The sequence below is a fragment of the Polyodon spathula genome, chromosome 2 (assembly GCF_017654505.1).
Source record: "Polyodon spathula isolate WHYD16114869_AA chromosome 2, ASM1765450v1, whole genome shotgun sequence".
Classification (NCBI taxonomy): domain Eukaryota; kingdom Metazoa; phylum Chordata; class Actinopteri; order Acipenseriformes; family Polyodontidae; genus Polyodon; species Polyodon spathula.
Window position 1 is genome coordinate 16,844,781 of NC_054535.1, and position 21,267 is coordinate 16,866,047.

The 21,267-nt window shown below is 38.1% G+C and overlaps 2 protein-coding genes across 3 annotated transcripts; one reads left to right on the forward strand and one right to left on the reverse strand.

The window, feature by feature from the left end:
• Positions 1 to 752: 752 nt before the first annotated feature.
• LOC121330793 (negative elongation factor A-like) lies at positions 753 to 14,425 on the reverse strand. Its single transcript, XM_041277580.1, has 11 exons — positions 14,203 to 14,425; positions 9,869 to 10,040; positions 7,646 to 7,807; positions 6,326 to 6,415; positions 5,739 to 5,866; positions 4,913 to 4,982; positions 4,545 to 4,633; positions 3,966 to 4,077; positions 3,243 to 3,514; positions 2,880 to 2,979; positions 753 to 2,403 (listed from the first exon to the last, which is right to left on the reverse strand). Exons 1-11 carry the CDS (start codon positions 14,410 to 14,412, stop codon positions 2,219 to 2,221), a joined length of 1,590 nt encoding a protein of 529 aa, XP_041133514.1. The 5' UTR covers positions 14,413 to 14,425; the 3' UTR covers positions 753 to 2,218.
• Positions 14,426 to 14,501: 76 nt separating this feature from the next.
• Positions 14,502 to 19,043, forward strand: c2h4orf48 (chromosome 2 C4orf48 homolog). 2 transcript variants are annotated; one of them, XM_041277591.1, is made up of 4 exons: positions 14,502 to 14,631; positions 16,698 to 16,855; positions 17,460 to 17,548; positions 17,953 to 19,043. In XM_041277591.1, exons 1-4 carry the CDS (start codon positions 14,516 to 14,518, stop codon positions 18,022 to 18,024), a joined length of 435 nt encoding a protein of 144 aa, XP_041133525.1. In that variant the 5' UTR covers positions 14,502 to 14,515; the 3' UTR covers positions 18,025 to 19,043. The 2 variants fall into 2 exon arrangements, with proteins under 2 accessions (XP_041133525.1, XP_041133535.1); XM_041277601.1 differs by lacking the exon at positions 14,502 to 14,631 and adding an exon at positions 16,420 to 16,443.
• Positions 19,044 to 21,267: the final 2,224 nt, after the last annotated feature.

Sequence of the window (21,267 nt, forward strand, 5' to 3'; positions counted from 1 at the left end):
TTACATTTTTTTTTTAATTGCATTTTCAGTTCCCTCCAGACATCTTTCAGGGTCAGTAGCTCCATGTTAACTGTACACTCTGTAACACATTGTACTGTACACATGTCGTGTCTACATATACAGGACCTAGAGAACCGCCTCTCAATCTTATAACATTTTTACATGTGCATCTAGTAGATGTGGGGTTATCAACTTTTTCATGATACCAATAGCAATTCTTTTTATTTACAGCCTTTGGCCGGGGGATATATGTTTCAAACAGACTTGTAATCAGAGAGAGAGAGAGAGAGAGAGAGAGAGAGAGAGAGAGAGAGAGAGAGAGAGAGAGAGAGAGAGAGAGAGAGAGAGAGAGAGAGAGAGAGAGAGAGAGAGAGAGAGAGAGAGAGAGAGAGAGAGAGAGAGAGAGAGAGAGAGAGAGAAGAGAGAGAGAGAGAGAGAGAGAGAGAGAGAGAGAGAGAAATGACTCAATCAGCAAGCCTTTGTAACCAAGGTGCATCTTGAGGTGCCAGAGCTGAAAAGAGGTTTGAATTTTACCACTTGCCATTGCTGAATCAGGCTGAATCTTTGCTAATAAATGTTTAAATGTGTAAAGAAACATTTTGAAGAGAAGGTTTCAAAGCTGTGTAAAGCTGAGAAACAATAATATGATTTTAAGGGGCTGGTAAAACCAGTTTCACAAAAACAGAAAGAAGGATTCACAGCAATGCACAGTATACAATTTCTTCTTGTGTTTACTGGAAGGCTGCGTTTCTCCCTGCAAGACCAGTACAGCACTCCCTTGGTGTCTATAAGCCATTGCCAGTTCAACCAGCTGCTTGAATACAGAAACTAAATGTACTATGGCTGTGCATTCAAAAAACTGAACTTTTTTTCCCCCAATAGAGCTTCTCTTTAGAAAAATGTATTATACATCTTACACCGAGTGCGTACCAGAAGGTCGATTTTAATTTTCTCTACAAAAAAAAAAACAATAGAAAAGATAATGCAATGTACTTTACAAAATGAATTACATCTCTCAATGAAGGCACCAGATAACCAAGATGCCAAATTGAGCTACTAAGATGTCAACCAAATCCAAGCTTTACCAGATATTGACACAAGCAAATAAACATGTTCTACAGATGGAAAGCAGCTACACATTGTTTTAATGCAACCGACTGGAGAATCTGTTTGGGATTGTTCTGTTAGTTGTAGGGGGGAGTCAGTTTTCCTTTCACCATGTTCTAAATTGTTTACATTTTAGTTATATCGCTGTTAAAAAATAGAAATACATAAGGGATAATCTACGATAATTCAATACCAATATAGACCTTATTGAACCGTCTAAAACATGGGTTAATTCACCATGGTAAAGCATCTTTCACTATAAAGTAGTGTTGTACTGGTCCAGAAAAAAAGTAGAAAAAGCCAGTTTTTTTTTTTTTTTTTTTTTTAATTTTTAAATCTAAGAATTTGTGTTTTTTTACATTTATTTATCTTAAACAGAATGCACAACTGATCATTTGAACCCTCCTATCGCTTGCTCCTCAACTAAAACCAGGTATTGTTATAGTTCAGACAATGACAAACTTTTCATTGAATAAACAACGCGTTTATCCAGATCAAAGAATTCTACACTAGCAGATAACATGATGTCATTCCACTATTCACAATTCTGCCGTTGTACAGTTTCCGTATTTTTCTTTTTTCAAAGCAGCAGTTTAACAAAGATATCTGCATTTTGATGGGCAAAAAAACAACAGTTGAGATACCGCCAACCCTGCCACAAAAAAACCCTACCCTTTACCAGATATTTAAAGAGTGTGTATAGTTACCAGTAAGAAAACCAGTTCTTAAAAGTAACAATAATGTGTTCATATCACTTAAGAGCAAATGATGCCAGCCCACATGATGTAGGTTGGGGTGTTCTGGACTAGTCCTCAGATACCTGTACCATTTCAGGCTTTTGTTACAAATATTTGTTTTAGATGTGCATGGTTTTCCAGTTCACATAAAAAAGAGAGCCCTCTTTAAACAGATCGTATCTACAGAGATTGCTCAAGGTACATCAGACACCGATATCATAAAAAAAGAACAAAAACACTGTAGCCCAGAACCATCAGAACTGCTTTTAGAAATATGTCACATAAATATAACTGTTATTGCATCTGACCCACACTCTACAAACTTGATTTGGCTCACAATGCCCCCCCCCCCCTCCAGAAGTCCTTCAGGTCACTCATGATACGTTGGTTATGGGTTTGTATTTCTTAAGTCTGGTCCACTGGCCTGTGGAATAGTTCATCTCAAAAACTGTGTCGACAAGCATGGTGGTGCTGCCAGTGCCGTCTGCCTTTGGTAAAACTTCAGTGTGTTCGCTGAGCTTAATCTGAATGACGTCGCCCTGCTCCGGGCAAGGGTTTTCTGTAGCAGGCAACAATACACAAATGTAAATAAATAACACTTGATAAATCAAAAATACAAATCTGGTTAAGTGATGGTAAAGCAAAAAAATTAAATCAATCATTTTTTGTAACAGGAGGTAATGTTTAATGACAAATACATTGAAGACTCTTGTTGGTCTGCCTTTCTAGAATTGCTATAGTAGAGAGAGATTCCTTGTGGACAACTTGGGCACTGCATGCCACAAGATACTGTGTTCAGTGAATTTAAATGCTGTCTGTTAAAATAAAACATAAACCAAATGTTTGCTCGAGCCATGTGTTAATGTTAATAGCAACTGGAAGTACAATGCAACCGGGAATAAATAACTATACCGCAGTTGCTGCAGCTAAAGTTTATTACAATGAACGCAGGCCCCCAAACTGGGGGCCACAGCACATAGTTTAGGAATAAAATGCGCTTTACAAAGTACAGAACAGACGGATTCATTAACATACCTCGAGATCCTGCCATAAACCCCAGGATCAGGGCTTTCTCCGGTCTTGTAACCTTGTTAGCCGTCTTGAACATTTCTTGTGCAGCGTACATCTGTTCTCTCTGTGGAAGGGACAGTTCAAAATTACCTTTCCCAAATGAACGATACAATTCAGTTGTATGGTCTTAATCAGCATGGTGTGTCTGTTGTTGACAATGTGCCACAAAATGAATCATTGTGTAGTACGTACAATGTGGAGCAGGCTTTGTTTTGGGTATACAGTGGTACTTAATGAGGGCCAGACATTTTTGGGGTGAAGGGACAGATGGGTACTCCCAGTGAGGGACAGATGGGTACTCCCAGTGAGGGACAGATGGGTACTCACAGTGAGGGACAGGCTCTTCTTGGGTTGCTGCTGCTGCTGCGGCGTGGGGTGCGGTTGCTGCACAGCGGGTTGTGGTGCAACGGCTGGAGGAGTACTGGGGGTCGGGGTGCTGCTGGGGGCAGGCGGAGAACTGGGTGTTGAGGGGCTGGTGCTGCTGTTGTACATGGGCGTCCTCTGCTTGAACTGGCTGGGCAGTGTGCTGTTGGGGGTCGTGGGCTCCTCTGGTTGCCGGCCGGTCTGTAGCGCCTCCCGGACGGAACCTGCTGTGTTAGCTGGGGAGAGAAGAACAAACATGCTTTAAAATGTTATACAAATGATGTAGGTTACCCAAACATACCATCAATTATGTATTAGCTGGAGGCAGTAGTTTGTGCAATCAGACCCCTGTTAATAATTGTTTCCTCTTCTATAGCTGCATGAACAACTAATAGTAACCCTACAATCTCAAGTGCGACGTCCTCAAGATGTCAATGAGAAGTGCAATCAGTTCAGAGTAGATTTAGCAGCAGCCTGATTGTTGGCACCTAAGCCATGGTAGTTTTGAAATCCAGGATGTGGTGCATGAAGAGAGAGTGTTTCTGGCTTTGAAAGAGCTCTTCTCTATCATATTTACCATGCAGTCATAGCTGTTCTAAACCATCAGCAAATATTTACACACTGTATTAGGTAGGAAAGAAAAGAAACATAAGCAAACTCTCACATTTGCAACTTTTTAATACTCACCCTGCTGAGTTTCCGAGCTGGGAATGTATGAAGATGATGGTACCATACTAGGAGTTGCGGGTAAATAACTTGTAGAGGGTAATGCACTCTCGTTGTTTAAAGCACAGAGTTTCTGTAGGAAGCAACAGAACATTTATAGAATGGTGGAAACTGGTCCAGTGAAGGTGTGTCAGTAACACACACAGAAACAGTACAGGTGTCAGTAGGTTGCAGCTTCCTACTAAAAAAGAACTTCTTGTAACAAAACCAAAAGTAATGCATAAAACGACATACAATGCAATATCCCTACTTGAAGTTTGACTACAACTTTGCTTCTGAAGTATAAACAAGTTCCAATATACAAAATGTATGCAGCAAATGTTTTTTGATTTTATATTTTATGAAATCGTACATGTTGTTAATTAAACTTAAATTTATAAGCAAAACGTTAAAGTACATTACAGTTACTTCAGCTCTACAAACGTGTAAAATGTCCTTAATTATTTATTTTAATCAACTGAACCTCAGACCAGCTCTTACAAAGAAGTTCTTTCCAAGGTGCAAAAGAAGTAATCGAAAGCGAGTTCTGATGTGTGATACCTGTGTAGAGACGAGACCAGCAGCATAATCGGGCGTCACATTCTCAACAACCATTTCTTCTTTTGCAGGTTTGTCTCCAACTTCAGAGTCTGTTTAGGGACAAAGAGTCAAACTGTAAAAGCTTTACTGGCATAAATCAGTTTATGAAGCTCTAACAAAATATTTGAAATACAATGTAAAACCTTTGTGGCTCGCACAAGAATAGTGTATTTTTTGAAAAGAAATTATTTTGTGCTTCTGATTGTACTACTGCACAGGTGTAATATGTGCTGCAGAGCAATGTGAACTATCCTTCTCAGACAGCGTTCTACAGAAGAACCTGTCACCTCACCGTTTTGTACCTGGACAAGCAAAGCTTCTGCACTTACCCAGTGTTTTTCTTCTTCTCTTTGCTTCCCGACCAGCACCTACCATATCCAGTTCTGAGATATCTAGTAACTGTGGAAAAACATCACAAATTAGACTTCACACATCATTTGACTATTACTCTGTTTATCTACCTTTCTACTGTACTCCAGTATTAAAATGTACTGTAAGCACTAATGGTCCTCCTTGTTTCACTCATTGCAATGAACAGCATTACAGATGAAGTGGTACGTTCACCAGATGCAACTGGCCACCTATTAGTTGTGTAATTTTATTGAATTATACCAGAACAAGCTGTACAAATTACAGTACAGCTGCCTTGGTTAAACATATATACCTTTACACAACTACATGGGTCATGTTACAAGGTATTCAGGAGACTATCCACAATTCCAAAATTCTGACTTTGACCTGATATTCCGAGAGCTTGAAAAGGCCAAATAAAATAAAAAAAACCCAAAAAACAGCAACCTTAAAGCCACATGACCCTCGCCTAAAACAAGAGCATTATTTGAAATAAATGTAAGATACTGGTATGTGTAGAACGTAGCTATGCAAGGCAGTCAACATAATTAGTTAGGTGTAGTATAGATGTTCTTAAGAGTTCTCAAACTGGGGGTCATGAAACTATATCACAAGCAGACCTACAGTATGTAATGTATACAGAGCAACGCCACTGGTCTTTAACATCGTTTGAAACGTTTGTTTGAGTAACTTTCGTTTAGTACTTCTTCCAATGTATATTATATTGTAAAGTGTTTAAAGTTTTTGATGTTGTCATATTCCTAAACTAAACTGTACATGCAAACTAAAATAAAAGTCGTCTACCTTAACTCCGCGCTCCTTGCGCAGAGGAGTTCTTGGGGGCTGAATGGGCGTTCTGTTTGTTGTGGGGCTGAACACACTGGGGGTTGTGGGGCTCCTGAATGGAGCTTTTGGTATACCTTTGAGGGGTGCTACAGAGGAAAAAACAAACTAGATCAGTTGATAAGGACACGCTAAACCTGTGGGGTATATATGGATTCATGTAAAGGAAAGGATACATGTTAGAAGCAACACTATTTGAAAGGTTAGTTACGATTTTATACAAACCTGACCAATCTCCATCCTGCTAATTGAACTCACAAGCCCACAACAGGCACATTACACATACAACATAAGGAATCTCTGGCCAGAAGTATAAACTGGGATTCTGAAAAACAGCCGTCAAACGGAGGAAAAAAGCAACATGTAAAAAGCAAAAAACACCCTGAACTAAGCTTTAATCCGGATGATTTCAATACTGCTGTTATTAAAATACAAAGCAAAGTATTTTCTGTCTTCATTCCACTAAGACAGCATTTCTTCACTTTAACAGATAACTCCTCTCTTCTTGTTTTAGTTTCAGACCAGTAGGTGCCTCTTGTTATATTTACTTGTTGTATCAATTTTCTTGACCAAGCCCCTCCCTTTGGCATGAAAAGGCACTCCAGCAGTCTTCTTAAGCTGTTGAGCAGTTTCTGTTGCTGTAGCGTGAAACAAAAATAGAAAGCGATAAAAAAGGCATATATATATATATATATATATATATATATATATATATATATATATATGCCTGGAAACAAACGCTTGACCTTGAATGTATTTGTTTTACTGAACAGTCATTAAACTTCAAAGTTGTCAGTGCCACAGGGACAAAAGGATTTGACTTCTACCTTAAAATCAAAATTATACCATTGTAAAGTTTGTCGATTCTACTGTGGAAGGATGAAATGAAAAGGGATTCTACTGTGGAAGGATGAAATGAAAAGGGATTCTACTGTGGAAGGATGAAATGAAAAGGGATTCTACTGTGGAAGGATGAAATGAGAAAGGATTCTACTGTGGAAGGATGAAATGAAAAGGGATTCTACTGTGGAAGGATGAAATGAGAAGGGATTCTACTGTGGAAGGATGAAATGAAAAGGGATTCTACTGTGGAAGGATGAAATGAAAAGGGATTCTACTGTGGAAGGATGAAATGAAAAGGGATTCTACTGTGGAAGGATGAAATGAGAAAGGATTCTACTGTGGAAGGATGAAATGAAAAGGGATTCTACTGTGGAAGGATGAAATGAGAAGGGATTCTACTGTGGAAGGATGAAATGAAAAGGTTGGAATAAAAGCCAACAATTGTGGTTTTGAGCAATATCGGTGAAACACACAGTACTAATTCAAATAATCAAAAGAAATGCATTAGAGGGATATTTAAACCCTATTCTGAAGCCTGTGCAAAGAATACAACTATTTGTAGAAAACTAGCTCAAAGTTGCTTTTGCTTCAGTCTGATCAAATATATAAGGGATATATTATATATATATATATATATATATATATATATATGAAACTATATATGATTATATATATATATATATATATATTATATTGTACAGAAATAACGTAACTAACATAGCAATAACTGCTGAAATGAGGACTGCGGCTTAAACATTTAAGCAAAATAAATAGTTTTTCTCACACTGCCCTAATATTACTGTTTTCTACTGTAAGCCTGCAATGTTTGCACAACAATATGAAATCACTAGCTTTAAATATGAAGTCGCTACCTCAAATGCTCTCTGAGATATGAATCTTTGATTTGTAAAATGATTGCCCTTGTATAACTGCCACAATCAAATCTGACCCAGTGAATCACAGAGTAGAGTTTAACAGAGTTTCAACACTTGAAAATGGGGGCGGATCAAGTCCAATACACTTACATTTCTGTAACAGCTCTGCTCTGAGGGTGGCACTTTTGGGTTTCCTTTTCAGTTGAAAGTGCTTCACTGGAGGGGTCAGTGGTCCGACAAGAGTTGTGAGGGCATTTTTATTAAGGTACTGGCACTCAAGCGGCAACATGGCAGAAGCTTCACATTCACTGACTGGAAACAAAAATAAGCTTTTAAAAAGGTTGTTTCTCTGTCTAATTGTCTTTTTTTTTTTTTTTTTTGTAATTGGACAGACAGTGCTTCTCCTTGCACAAATATGACACACCAGAAAACAAAAATAAAGCAAAGCAACATATCTGAAATATTTCACTGTATAAACCATGTAAAGTGAAATACTTGACATACAGCCACTGAACAGCTTGGTTTATTGGACAATACCAATGTAGGAGAACTGTAAAGCACAGCAGTGTACAAAATGTGAAGACCACGCAGTTACTTGACTGATCTAAAAGTCAAAATTTCAATAAAATGGTCACCCAAAGCAAGGGGATTTCAGTCCGAAGCCCAAGTCAGTTAAAAGTCTGAACTGTGCATAACACAACACTCGGGCCGCGAGTATTTGTAAGACACAGAGAGGGTGAGCACATGAGTTCTGCATGTGTGGTTCCCACTGTCAAGCATGGAGGTGGCAATGTCATGGTCTTGGGAAGCTTTGCTGGTGACAGAGTTGGTGATCTTTACCAAGTCCATGGAAAGCTCAACCAGCATGGCTAACCTAGCATACTTCAGAGGCATGCAATTCCATCAGGATTACGGCTAGTTGCGCAGTCCTTCATTCTTCAGCAAGATAATGACCCGAAACACACCTCAAAGTTGTGCAAGAACTATCTGGCGAAGAAGGAAAGTGAAGGACAACTCAATCTAATGACCTGGCCTGCCCAGTCTCCAGAACTCAGTCCCATAGAACTTGTATTGGACGAACTGGACAGAAGAGTCAAAGCAAAGCTACCCACAAGTGCCCTACATCTCTGGGAATTGCTGCAGAAGAGCTGGGAAGACATGTCAGGTGATTTCCTGCTGAAACTTGTTAACCAAATGCCTTGTGTTTGTGATGCTGTTATTAAGGCAAAGTTTTGCCATTATGAGGAATCCAAGATTTAGAGACAATTTTCAATTTTCTTGAACATTGCTTTGATACTCCTTATGTTGTGTTTTGTATATTGTAACATCTGTTTTCATTATCAAGTATTTACAGAAACGTAAAAAATAATCACGATTAATCTTGAGATTTAAAAAAATTCTCAGTTAATCTTAGTTTCAATCGCGTATTTAACTGATGCAAGTACTACACCCATCTCATTTACGTTTGTTTGCATACTCATTTATAGTTCTGTATTTACTTACAATCCAGGATTATTGCAAAATTGTTTGAACCAACTGCTAAATCCCAATGGAGTCAGTTTATTACTCACCTTACTGCATTTACAATTATCAGTTTCCTTTACTCAAACTGATGTTTTTCATTGCCGTTTATAATTCTTTTTTATTAATAACTTGAAATTGTTTAAATCAAACATTCACAGAGTAATGCTTATATCCTCCATACATGTTAATAATATATTTTAAAAATAAATGTGGTTATTGAAATAAAATAAAGCTACAATGTTAATGGATCTGCAGTCGGTGTCTACCCAGCAGCATTGGTTATAGTATCATACTTGGCTTGATTCATGGGTTTCCAGCAATCCGGAATTTCTAAGAGCTCTCTGTCAAAACTGACAGGTTTAATTTGTGGTTGTCTGTAACAGACAAACTACCTTAAAGTGCATTTTGAGAAGTGAAAGCATGTTTAGCATACAGTTAGCAGAGCAGACTAGATGCACTTCTGTGATACTGGAACTCACTTTGACAGTAGATACAAGTAACCCTTTTTTCTATCAAATGATCTGTCAAAGTTGAATTTTTTTTTTTTTTTTTTTTAAATACATCCCATTCACTAGTCCTTCAGTTTGAGTGTTTTGCTACATAATGAAATTCTGTGACTAATTGTATATTCAAACGATGGTTATACCCATTCAATCCAGGCATGCACTAAATTGGTGCCGCAGAAAATGAATTACGGTATGCTAGAGGGACAAGACAGTGACGAATGCTAAGAGATATTTGTGTGGGAATTGATTTTAAAAAGGGACTGGCATTGAAAAACAGGAATGGAGCCCAGCCCTGATTGTCATTCCAATATCAACGTTGTATGGTGCTGTACTGAGCTCTTGCCTTTCTCTCTGAGCTCTCCCAGGATGTCTTGCACATTGGGGTTCTGCTCCTCCAGATCCAGATTGAGAGAGCCTGTCTCTGGGAAGGACTTCAGAATATCAGCCACCATCAGCACCCAGGGCTCCGTGTCCAAGGTGGCAAGCTGGATGATTTCAGACAATGCCTCCTTCATCTGAAATGAGATGCTAGGTTAGGAGTCTAATGTTAATAGTGAACATAGGGGTAAAAGATGACCAAAGAAAAAAACCTGCAATTCCAGGCTGTCGAAGTCTGAAGGCAATTTAAAAACATCATGCCTGTGAACACGTCAATATAGTGCATCTCATTTGTTATTTCACTAGCATAGAAATATGTTTAGATGAAATAAGGTCAGGTGTGTTAATCTCACAAAGATACACATGCCATGGTTCTCTAGATATATACAAAAATGCCAGTGTGGCACATGTAAACATAATGACAGGCACCTTCATATATCTCGATTCTGAAACTCGCAAACTTGTGTGACGAGTTGTACACTCCTGTGCCCTATAGACTAAATCCAAAATCCTTATTGAGAGACGACATGGGCAAGTTCAGAACAAAATCCACCAGAAACAGGTGTTATTAGGGGCACTAGAAATAATGTCAACAATTCTATCCCAAAAACCAATGAAACACAAGGGAACATATTTAACCCGCCCTAGATTGTTTTTATGGTCAAATCCCTGAGTAGATTGTAGGAAGAGACAGGAACAAAAATGGGCAGCAGTGGTTTTAAAACTTTTTTTCAGAAGAAACTGGGGGTATAATAAATATATAAAAGGGGAAAAACTTTGTGGGATAAATCAGTGGTACTGGACAAATGCAGTCAGGAAGCAAAAAGAACGCAAATTCATTTTCAAATTAGGCACTTTGGAACTTCTTGGAATTAACATTCCATCATGCCATCATCTTCCAGAAATTTTCTTTTGGAAGACAACTTGTTTATAGAAGCTTGTTTACAGCTTTTTCCATCCAGCTGAAGGACTTGCAGTCCTAAAAGTCCTGGTAGAATACATTTTTTGATCAATAACTCACACTGTGTCCCTACATTACCTTTTTCTTTTGCTTCTTTTTGTACACATCAATTTACCCTTTTCAAATAAATAAATAAATATGTAGTATTCCTTCTTGTTTTACCACAGCAGCAGCGTTTCGTTATTAGGCGCAGTTCTAATCAGACCCTTGTATTTTTCTACTTGACAAGCAATACCACAGTTCACAAAAAGAAAGAAAAACATGTGCGAGTAATCACAACTGTTATGATTTTATTTGGGAAAATGCTGTCATAAACCAACATTTGAGACATGAACATGATCAGAATCTTCTTTACTGTTATTGAAATACGAGGGTTGTAAACTGGAACGGCGATGGAAGGAATATAACTGCATATTCATTACTTTGCATGGAAAAGCCATCAGGTAAATTATATGAAAGCTCTGGTGTTGGCTAGATCATCGTATTATTCATAATTTAATCGAAACCAATAAAAACGATCCTACAATTACTTTTGCTTCCCTAGATAAATTAGTAAATTCTCCCCCTAATACTCCCACCCTTAACATTGGCTCCTCTTATGACAAATTATTTTCAAATAAAATAAAATAAATGGATCACTTTCCTCCGGTATAGTTCCCTTAGCACAAGGTAGCTGTGGTAACGCTACTGCTCAAGAAAAATATGGACCCCAAAGTCCTTAATAATTACAGGTTAATCTCCAATGCCATTTTTAGATAAGGTTCTAGAGAGTATTTGCAAATCAATTACACAAATGTCTAGTTCTTAATAGTGTATATGAAAAACGTCAGTCTGGATTCAGAGCTGCACAGCACCAAAACAGCCTGTTAAGGTAGTAAGTTGTCTCTTGATAAGTTCTGACTCTGGCTTTCCATAGATTTTGATTCTCCTGGATCTAAGTGCTGCTTTTGATACTACAGACCACTCCATTTTATTGTATCATCTTGAAAGCTCAATGGGATTGTCAGGAGGTGTCCCGTCTTGGTTCAGGTCTTATTTTTCTGATAGGTTTCAGTTTGTCTCTATTGGGGAGGTGAAATCAGCATTGTCTGAAGTTGTTTGAGGTGTTACACAAGGCTCTATATTTGGTCTTTTGTTATTTTCATTAAATATGTTACCTTTAGGTGACACTATCCACAGACATGGGGTGAACTTCCATTGTTATGCTGATCATATTCAGCTAGATCTGTCAGGAAATACTGGGGTGTTATAAGCTTCTTGCCTTGCAGACGTCAAGTGTTGGATGTCTCAGAACTGTTTAATGAATTTGGATAAAACAGAGGTTATGCCAGCAGGCTCTCAGAATCAACTAAAAAATGTGGCATTACTTGAGTTAGACTTTTAGCAGTCTCTCAGAACTAAAACAAGAAATGAAAAATGTGGGGTCATCTTCGACCCTGATGTATCATTCGAGACTCATATTAGCAAAGTTATCAATGCATCCTTTTACTGTTTGAGAAATATAGCTAAACTTAGACTTACTTCTATATCTAATACTGAAACACAAATGCATGCCTTTGTTTCGCCTAGAATTGATTATTGTAATGCACTTTTCTCTGGTATCCCAAAATGTGTGATGTCGCTTACAGCTCATTCAGAATACTGCTGCTAGAATTCTGATGCTTACTCCTGTTTTGGCCTCTTTGCACTGGCTCCGTGTGCAGTTTAGAATTGATTTTAAGATTTTGCTTTTAACTTATAAGACCCTGAAATGGATTAGCACCCAGTTACTTACAGGAATTATTGACCCTGTACACTCCTAACCTACAACGTTAAGCCCCTTTCACACTGGCACTCCTACCCGTCACAATCCTGTGTAGTGTGAAACCTTGTACCTGGGTTGTACCTGGGTTGACCCAGGTCCCAGAGACCCACCACACAATGTGGGTCAAAATGCTTTGAGCCGGGTTGAGCGAGACAAAATTAATGACGGCCGTTCACGAGCCGACGCAACAACAAACAGCCACGCCTGCGTGAAGTTTTCACTTCCACAAAGAACATTTATGTTTCTGTGTCTGTGTATTCTGTTTAGCCACATTTTTGTTTATTGACACACAGCATGAGCCAGATTGCAGCAGGGATGTAGAAACATTTACTCGAATCAACATTTGGGCCCACTTCAATCCAGAGATGCTGCTTCCAGGGCACTGATACACGCATTGTGCACTTGCGTCTGTCACCCAAGTGAACACTGCTTTATCAAAAGCAGTGTGAAATCACATACCTGACCCACCTGACACAGAGTCCTGATTCAGGTAGGTTCTGACCCGGGCTGAGCATGCCAGTGTGAAAGGGGCTTTAGTTATTCCTACGGTGCATAAAAATAGCAGAGAAGGAAGGCCTTTTCTTGTAATGCTCCTAAATTATGGAATACTCTGCTGACTTCTTTAAGAGACCTTTACTCTCTGGGACTTTTACTGTTTAGAAGTCAAGATTGAAACTTATTTTTATAAAATAGCTTTTCTATCTTAGTGTTTCTATTTTACAATCTAAACTGCATTTTTGTCCATTTTTAAATAATGTCTCCTCTTTTACTGATAAAAACTATTTTTAAAAAATAATTAAAACCACTTTTTTAAATCGCTGTTTTAAACATGTTCTTTATTAGACTGTTTTTAATGGGGTGGTCTAATTGTTGGGATCTTTATACAAATGTATTTTTTTTTGTGATTTTCTTTGCTTTGTATTGTACAGCGCTTTGAGATACTTTTTCTATGAAAGACGCTATATTAATAACATTTGATTATTTGTGTACTTTGCCCTTGTTGCAGCGGTAAAGACCCCGATGCAGATTAATTAACAGATCACAATACAGCAGTATTTATACAACATTTCCGGAGGCGGTAAACTGAACTGTACGGTGCGTCGGTCGGTACAGACACAGGTGTCAATTAATAGTACAGTTACACACAACTGATTGCACGGTTAAGGCCAACTTACAGAATATCTCGATTTACAAAACGACACACTTACAGTTACGCGTATGTTATTCAAATAACTGTTGCACCTATTTGTTTGCTTATTCAAAAAAGAACCCCGGGAACAAATTTGTGGCAAACTGGAAGCAGGAGACAGTCATAACTGTTATGGTTGTGGTACATACTAAATAAAACGAAACCTGTCTATTCATCATTGTATGTGTTAGATGCTAATTCCTTATCACACTATACAATATTTATTCTGTAAGTGAATGGCACGCATTTGGTTGTGTTTATACACTTCCCGCCCAGTAACCGTGCAGTGTGTAGCCTTGGTGTTTATTTACGTGCACCACAGCCCCGTAATTCACACAGACCCACCTCGTCCACTGTCCGCCTCGGGAGATGCAGCACCCCCAGCAGCAGTTTCAGCTTCACCGGGGGCGACAAGCTCGAGAAACACAAGCGGATGTTGTCAATGACGTTGACCGTGAGAAGAGAGGCGATGCTGGAAGGAGCCCACAGCTCGTCTGTCGAGCCCAGCTTGTTGTGGAGCCACAGGCCGGTATCGCTCTCCCTCATCGACGCCATCTTGCAAAAAAAAAAAAAAAAAAAAAAAAAAAAAAAAAAAAGCACTTAGTGTTCTGGCATTTTAAGAGACTACCTAAGAAAACACACAACAGTCAGGACCCCCATGCACCTCAACATGCTTCTGTACTGCAAGATGGCGGCTCTCTTGGGCATAAACGAGAGTAGTTCTACGGTGCTGCTATTTGAGAAGTTTAAAACTACACAACTCGGAGCGCCCGGGTAGGGAAAGCTTAGTTTGTAAGGGCAGTCCAAGGTTCACCGCGCACCAGCAACCCCTGTGGCTGATAGGGCACCTGCGGGTCTGCAGTGGAGCCGTTCAGATTTGTGTTGTCCTCCAGCACTATAGGTATGGTGAATCCGCAGTGCGAAAAATGACGGACTGGCAGGGACACATTTCGCTTGTTTCAGCCTTTGTTTCCCGAGTCGGTCGGGAGGGGGTGGGGGGGTGTTACAGCGGTGGACAGGGATAAAAAATAATAATTGGGCATTACAAATTGGAGAGAGAACCGTGGTAAAAACCATTGTTGTCGACTACATTTATATATTAAAAAAAAAAAAAAAAAAAACAAGTGATTTGAAGTACCTCACAAAAAGGCTTGCGTTAACTAAAAACTATGGCACTGCCATTTTACATTCTAGTAAAATATGGCAGTGCCAGCGTCAGTAACTTTGATTTAATTCAGGTTAACCAATATCAGACATTGCTATGATATATCGGCAGCATTTATATTGCACTATTACAATAGTGTCCAAGCTCAATCACACACAGTGCATAAACGAAATAGGGTTGGGTTTGTACTTTGTGTTCAGCATGCTAGTGTAGAGTTGGTCTAGTGTAAAGATGTCACGAGCTCAGAGTAAGACAGCTTCACAATTCCTCTTGAACTGGAATTTATAATAAGGACAAGCCACACAATAACTCGCTGAACCCAAAGTTATATTGGGAGGGGAAAGGTTGCGATCAACCAGCACCCCAGTGGGCAGTACAGTGGCTCCTAGAACAGAACTGGGGGGGGGGGGGCTGAGACCAATCATATACTACAGTACCTGTTTGTTACTGTCGAAATTATAAAATATTTTCTTATTAAGCCTTCGAGTGCATTTATGGTCAGCAGCATCAGTAACTTAAAAAATGCTTAATCAGAATTCTGAGGTAATAAATACACATTTTGTCTGTCAACCTGACTTAGTTTCTTATAGTTTTAACTCAATATCAATAGCAGATGGTAACCGTATTGTAGAGGCTTTTGGGTCCGGAGACAGTGGTACTGCTCAAGGTTGCAAACGATTGTAAATGTACGGACATTCAGTTAAAAATGCATAAACGCATTGATTTTAACTCTGTTCCGAATCCCGTAAATAACAAAAAATGTTAGTGATATTAGATCGAAATAAAGGATGGCATATTTTGTATTGCTTTGTGGCGTGCACAATCAGCTCGGATGAAATATACCTACAGCTTGGCTTATGTGATGGCAGTGAAAAGAATCAAAAGAAGAATGCCATTTAACAAATTACTGGACGCATTTTTCAACCAAGTAACCAAAGCACAGCGAGCTCGGGAGTCATAGTCCAGTTTGCAATGGTTTTCCCTCGTTGTTCTTGGAAATATGATGGATTGCCAAGAAATGGAATTTATGCAACCCTGGTACTGCTCCAACTCTTGATACTGGAAACTCGCTCGAGGAAGTACTATAAAGAACTAAATGCTCTGTACGTTAATACGGCATCCCAGTCGAAGATACCCTGCCTTTCTCTGAGTGCTGGTATAATTCTACGGTGTTCAACGAAGGACAATTTGCCGCTGTCCTTGCTCACTGCCTAGCACTGTGGACCGCAATGATTTGATGCAGCTCATGTCAATCATAACATTTCATCGACAGACCTAGTGAGGCGGCGACCAGCTGTGTTTTCTTCTGTGGGAAAGAGGATTGTTCATAAATAATATCACTTTTCTTTACGTAAAGGTAACGTGCGCATAAGACTAATATATTACAATGTAGACCTAAGCCCGAGGGGGGAATTGCAAATGTAAGGCTTAGATGTCGTTTCTAAATATAGCATTACCGTTTTTTTTTGTTTTTTAAAATATATTATGACAGTCGTTTCTGATTGCATTATTATATTTTTTCATTATTACATTTGTTATAATAACCAAACATTTTTTTCTCGTGGCGTGATTTGTAAGTTTTTTAATTTTGTGGGGGGCATTTACTTCGTGTGTTCAAATATAATATACACGTTTTTGTTGTCATTGTTGCTCTTTTCTCCATTTTTAAATGCAGTAGTGGAGCGGAGCTAAAAAGAAAACAGACAATGATGCGGGCGGCTTGTATTACCCAGTCCATGTGCATCGTGATGCTTATGATTTCTGTCCTGGGATTGATCTGTGTGAGACAGGTTGATGCTAATCAAGAAACTGGGACCATCCTTCCAGCTGAGAGTAAGTACAGAGTAGACAGGATTTTTTTTTCTTCTTCTTCTTCATCTCAACATTAAGCATGGCCTGCCAGTAAAACACTGAAGAAGCTTTGAATTGTTAAGCTAGTTACACCATCAGTGTGTGTGTGTGTGTGTGTGTGTGTATATATATATATATATATATATATATATATATATATATATATATATATATATATATTATATTATATTAATTAACATACATTATATATTACATTTTTTTTATATTTGTATTACACATAATAGTGTATATGGGTGGTTCATTATACTGTAATAATAATAATAATAATATAATAATAGTTTTATAAGTGTTATCACAACACCCCCAGTCTCTCAAATGTTTTTTCATCTAAAAAATAAAATGTGTGTGTGTGTATATATATGAAACAAACTTTTCAAGTCATTTATTATTTTATTTGTGCAGAAGCTTTGTACAGTGTTTCATTTAGTCTCCTCCCCTTTCTTCATATTGGTCCCAAAATGAAAGTTAAGCACTGAAAAGGGAATTAGCCAATTTGAAATTTGGAGATTTAAAACAAGTAGCAGAATTTTATGATATGCTTATGACAGAGTGTCTCTACCATTAGGTCGCCCCTGTGTGGACTGTCATGCGTTTGAATTCATGCAGAGGGCGTTGCAGGATTTAAAGAAGACTGCGTTTAACCTTGACTCAAGGGTAAATATTATTTTATATTTTTTGTCGCATGTTTTATAGACGGGTCATATTGTAGGTGCAATACGTTCAGGGTGAAAAAAATAAAAACAATCTCGGATGCCTAATATAGCAGCCTGTTATTCAGTTAATTTGTAAAGCATTTGACAGTGTGCTGGAAAAACACCGGCATTTGTTTGGGGGGGGGGGTATTGGTTGGAAATGATGTAACATTGAAAGTATCTATACTGTTTAATTATGCCTATTTAACTATATGTTATTAGTACAAAAACATATAGTGAGCTGAGTAAGATTGATACACCAGCTCTGGCCTAGCATAGCGTTGATTCGGGCACCTCTATGTAGCGTTCTGGGTATATCGAGGCATTTTTAAAGCTGGTGATTGAACTTGCTCTCTTCGTTCACAGACTGACACTCTTCTGTTGAGAGCGGAGAAGAGAGCTCTCTGTGATTGCTTTTCTACCAATGAACTCAGCTGAGCAGGCATCTTCAGGGCACTCCTAAAAACAATACAAAAATCAATTTCTAATCCTCATTTAAAATAATATAAGAAACAGAACACCTGCACATGCCTGGGAGCACTGTTTATGTGGTGATAACTGCAGCTCAGAAAAGCAGCTGAGCACACCTAATTGGCCCTATTATTTTATATGTTATGTTTGCATTACTGTAAAATGTGCCCATTTTGTCCAAAGCGATGTTAATGTTTTAAAACTATCCAAAAAATAAAAGCATGTATGAGTGGGTAAGACATTGTATGAGCTGTGATTGTCCCGAGTGCCTGTGACTTCTACAAATGAGTGGCCAGTTTGTATCCAAACAGTGAGTAGTAGTGGTGCATACACAAGTTGCTTTGTGATCCACATGATAAAAAGAAGGGTCATTTTATTGAATGCAGATACTTGTGCACAATATGCTGCTCCATTTATAGTTTAGTTTTAATACAAGTCATACTAAACATAATACAGTTAGAAGAACATCACTAGTAGTTTCTGCTTTTTGTCAAGCTGATTACTGTATCTGTATGTGCTGTAAATACTATAAAGTCATAAATATTTGCGAGCCTTTTATGTGTTTTTCGTGTATGAAAAAAATGCAAAAATTTTTGGCACGAATATCAAATTCCACTAACAACAGATACTTTGAATATTGCAACATGTCACCAATATTTCTGGAGCAAAATAGGTTTTATGGGTGTAGTTCGCCAAATATTTTGGTTGCAAATATTTATGGCTTTACATGAAGGATGTGTAAACTGTGATCTTTAAGTTTCCTTTAGCTGTGGAGTTGCACTTAAATGTATTGGGAAAATACGGAGCATGCAAACTTCTCAAATGCAGTAATACATGTTTCATGTTTTTGGAATGCCTTTGTTTTTGCCTGTTTTCTTTTGCTAGATTGTCATGGCTTTTGTAGTGTTGGTAAACTTGAAGGTGATCATTATTTTCACTGTTTGGAATTGGTTATTGTTTAGCCTGTATTAAAACACACAACTATATTACAGTGTGTTGAATTATTTATCAGTGATGCTTTTGTTATTACCGTGTCAGTATTCTATATGTGTATGAGACTAAAAAGGGTGTCATAAGTTAGATTTACCCCCCTTTCCCATCCTATTCTAAACACAAATAAAACCACATTAAATTAGTTCATATTGTATTGGTATATAGATTTGTATTTTGTAATATCGTTACAAAATAGCAGCTGCTTAATTTTTCTGCTAGTATAAAAGTTTGTGAATGTTACAGACAATAGTTAACGAAAGAGTGAACACTTTTGTGCAAACAAATAAGGAGCTGCTACCATAGCAAGGAGATTCCACAAGAGCTACTGCTGAACCATTTCAGACAAAAATCTCATATTTATCCCACAATAATCCAGTTAGGAAAGGGAAAACAGTCCAGTCAGCTCCCTCTTGTATGATTTGTACTTTTTAAGAATTGTTAATTCTTTTTGTTATTTGAGATTACAGGGAATAGAAGATCGCAGATAAGTCCACTGTGGAAAGATTTGGAGCATGGGGCAAGTATGCTTAGGAAGCACAGGGGAGGAGAATAGGAAGGAGGAAAGAAACTTCATGATGGCAGATTGAAAGAGGTACAGTAGGTCCCACATTCCTGAGCAGCAGACCACTAGGGGAGGGAAATAGAAGCAGGGACTGTTACCTGGCTCTGAGGAGGTAGGGTTTGTAATGGAATGGATGAAAAGGAGCACTAACAAGGATTTAAAATTCACTTTTCTTAACTCTTATTCCTTTGTGACAATAATCTTTTGTTTTTTTATTTGTTTTTTTTGTCTTGACTCTTCCCAAAAGTAGAACCAGAAATAATAGCATGTTCAAAAATAAGTCAGCAAAGTTGTCAAAAAGTTTTGTCTGCAGCAGTGGTGTGCAATCACGGTCCTGAAGGGCCATTCCACTCCAGGTTTAACAGGTACACTGATATAATGAACTCCTCCAGGGTCTGGATTCAGGTTTAATTGGTTCAATTAAACAATTTAGAAGTCTAAAGCCTGTACCTGTTACAGTTGTATTGCTGCTTGCCCAAGCTTTGCCTTAGAAGTTTCCATTTCTTACCACAAGGGGGTAGCCTCGTGTAACAAGTTGTGCTCCTAATGTCCCAGTAATGCAGAAATAGTTTTTTTTGCAAAAACATGGACTGCAATTTTTTTTTTGTTTTTGTTCTCTTCTACAAAGTAATGCTGTGGTTACATCTAGATTTACTTGCAGCGTCATTCTACTCTATATATTTCTTTCATATTTTAAATAACTATATAGCCTGCTGGATAAAGTCACTAAATTGGAGGAATCTGGTTTTCAAGTCCTAGGTTATTTTAGAGAGGTTTTCCCTGATTTTATTGACCTGTTTAACCATTTCTTTTGGAGTGCCAGAATTGTAGAAAAAAGGCTTGTGTTTCTAAAACTGAATCTCCCATGGTAAATGTAAACAGCCTACATCCAACGTGTTTTTTTTTTTTGTTTGTAATAAAATACACAGAAGGCTAAACTGTGGTAAAGTGTTGTGAAATGCAGTAAAAGTACACCTATAATTGTGGGCTAATATGTCAGTCTAAAGAGAGAGAAAGCAATGCAAAATTGGGGTCTCTGCAGACTAAGGTGGGGTTTGTGAATACATGGACGTGGCAGTCATTTTTAAAATACCGGTATTGCCATAACACTAAGTGTTTACATCTGTTTTAGTGCTTATGTGTTATATTACAATTTTATACTGAAATGGGATGTATTTAGCAAGCTGGTTTCAAGTGGGGAGGAAGCTAAAACTGCCTTCCGGTGATGTAAGAAAATGCAACACAGTAAACAGGGTGTTTAAATTGCTTTGGAGGGATTAGTGACCATTACTTAATGATCACTGCCTCTGATTCCTTCCTTACTGATTCCTTCATAGATATCTGCACAGAAAATCTGCATCAAAACATGTTCTCCATAAAGTCATCATATTAGAGGCGTATCCCTGGGCAACATCAGTTATTTGTGCAAATAGATGGATATAGAAGCATCTACAATATGTGCTGTGTTGACAATGGTGACTGAAACTAAGACTAACAGCTGTTTACATGTTGTCACACACTTTAAGAGTTCAAAGAGTGTGGATAAAATCTGATATTGGAAGGAATACAGCCCAGTATTTTGGGCTATGCCTTTTTTTATTTTAGGTTGTGCCAGTGAACAGTTGAAGGTTATTGTAACCCTACCATTGCCATTC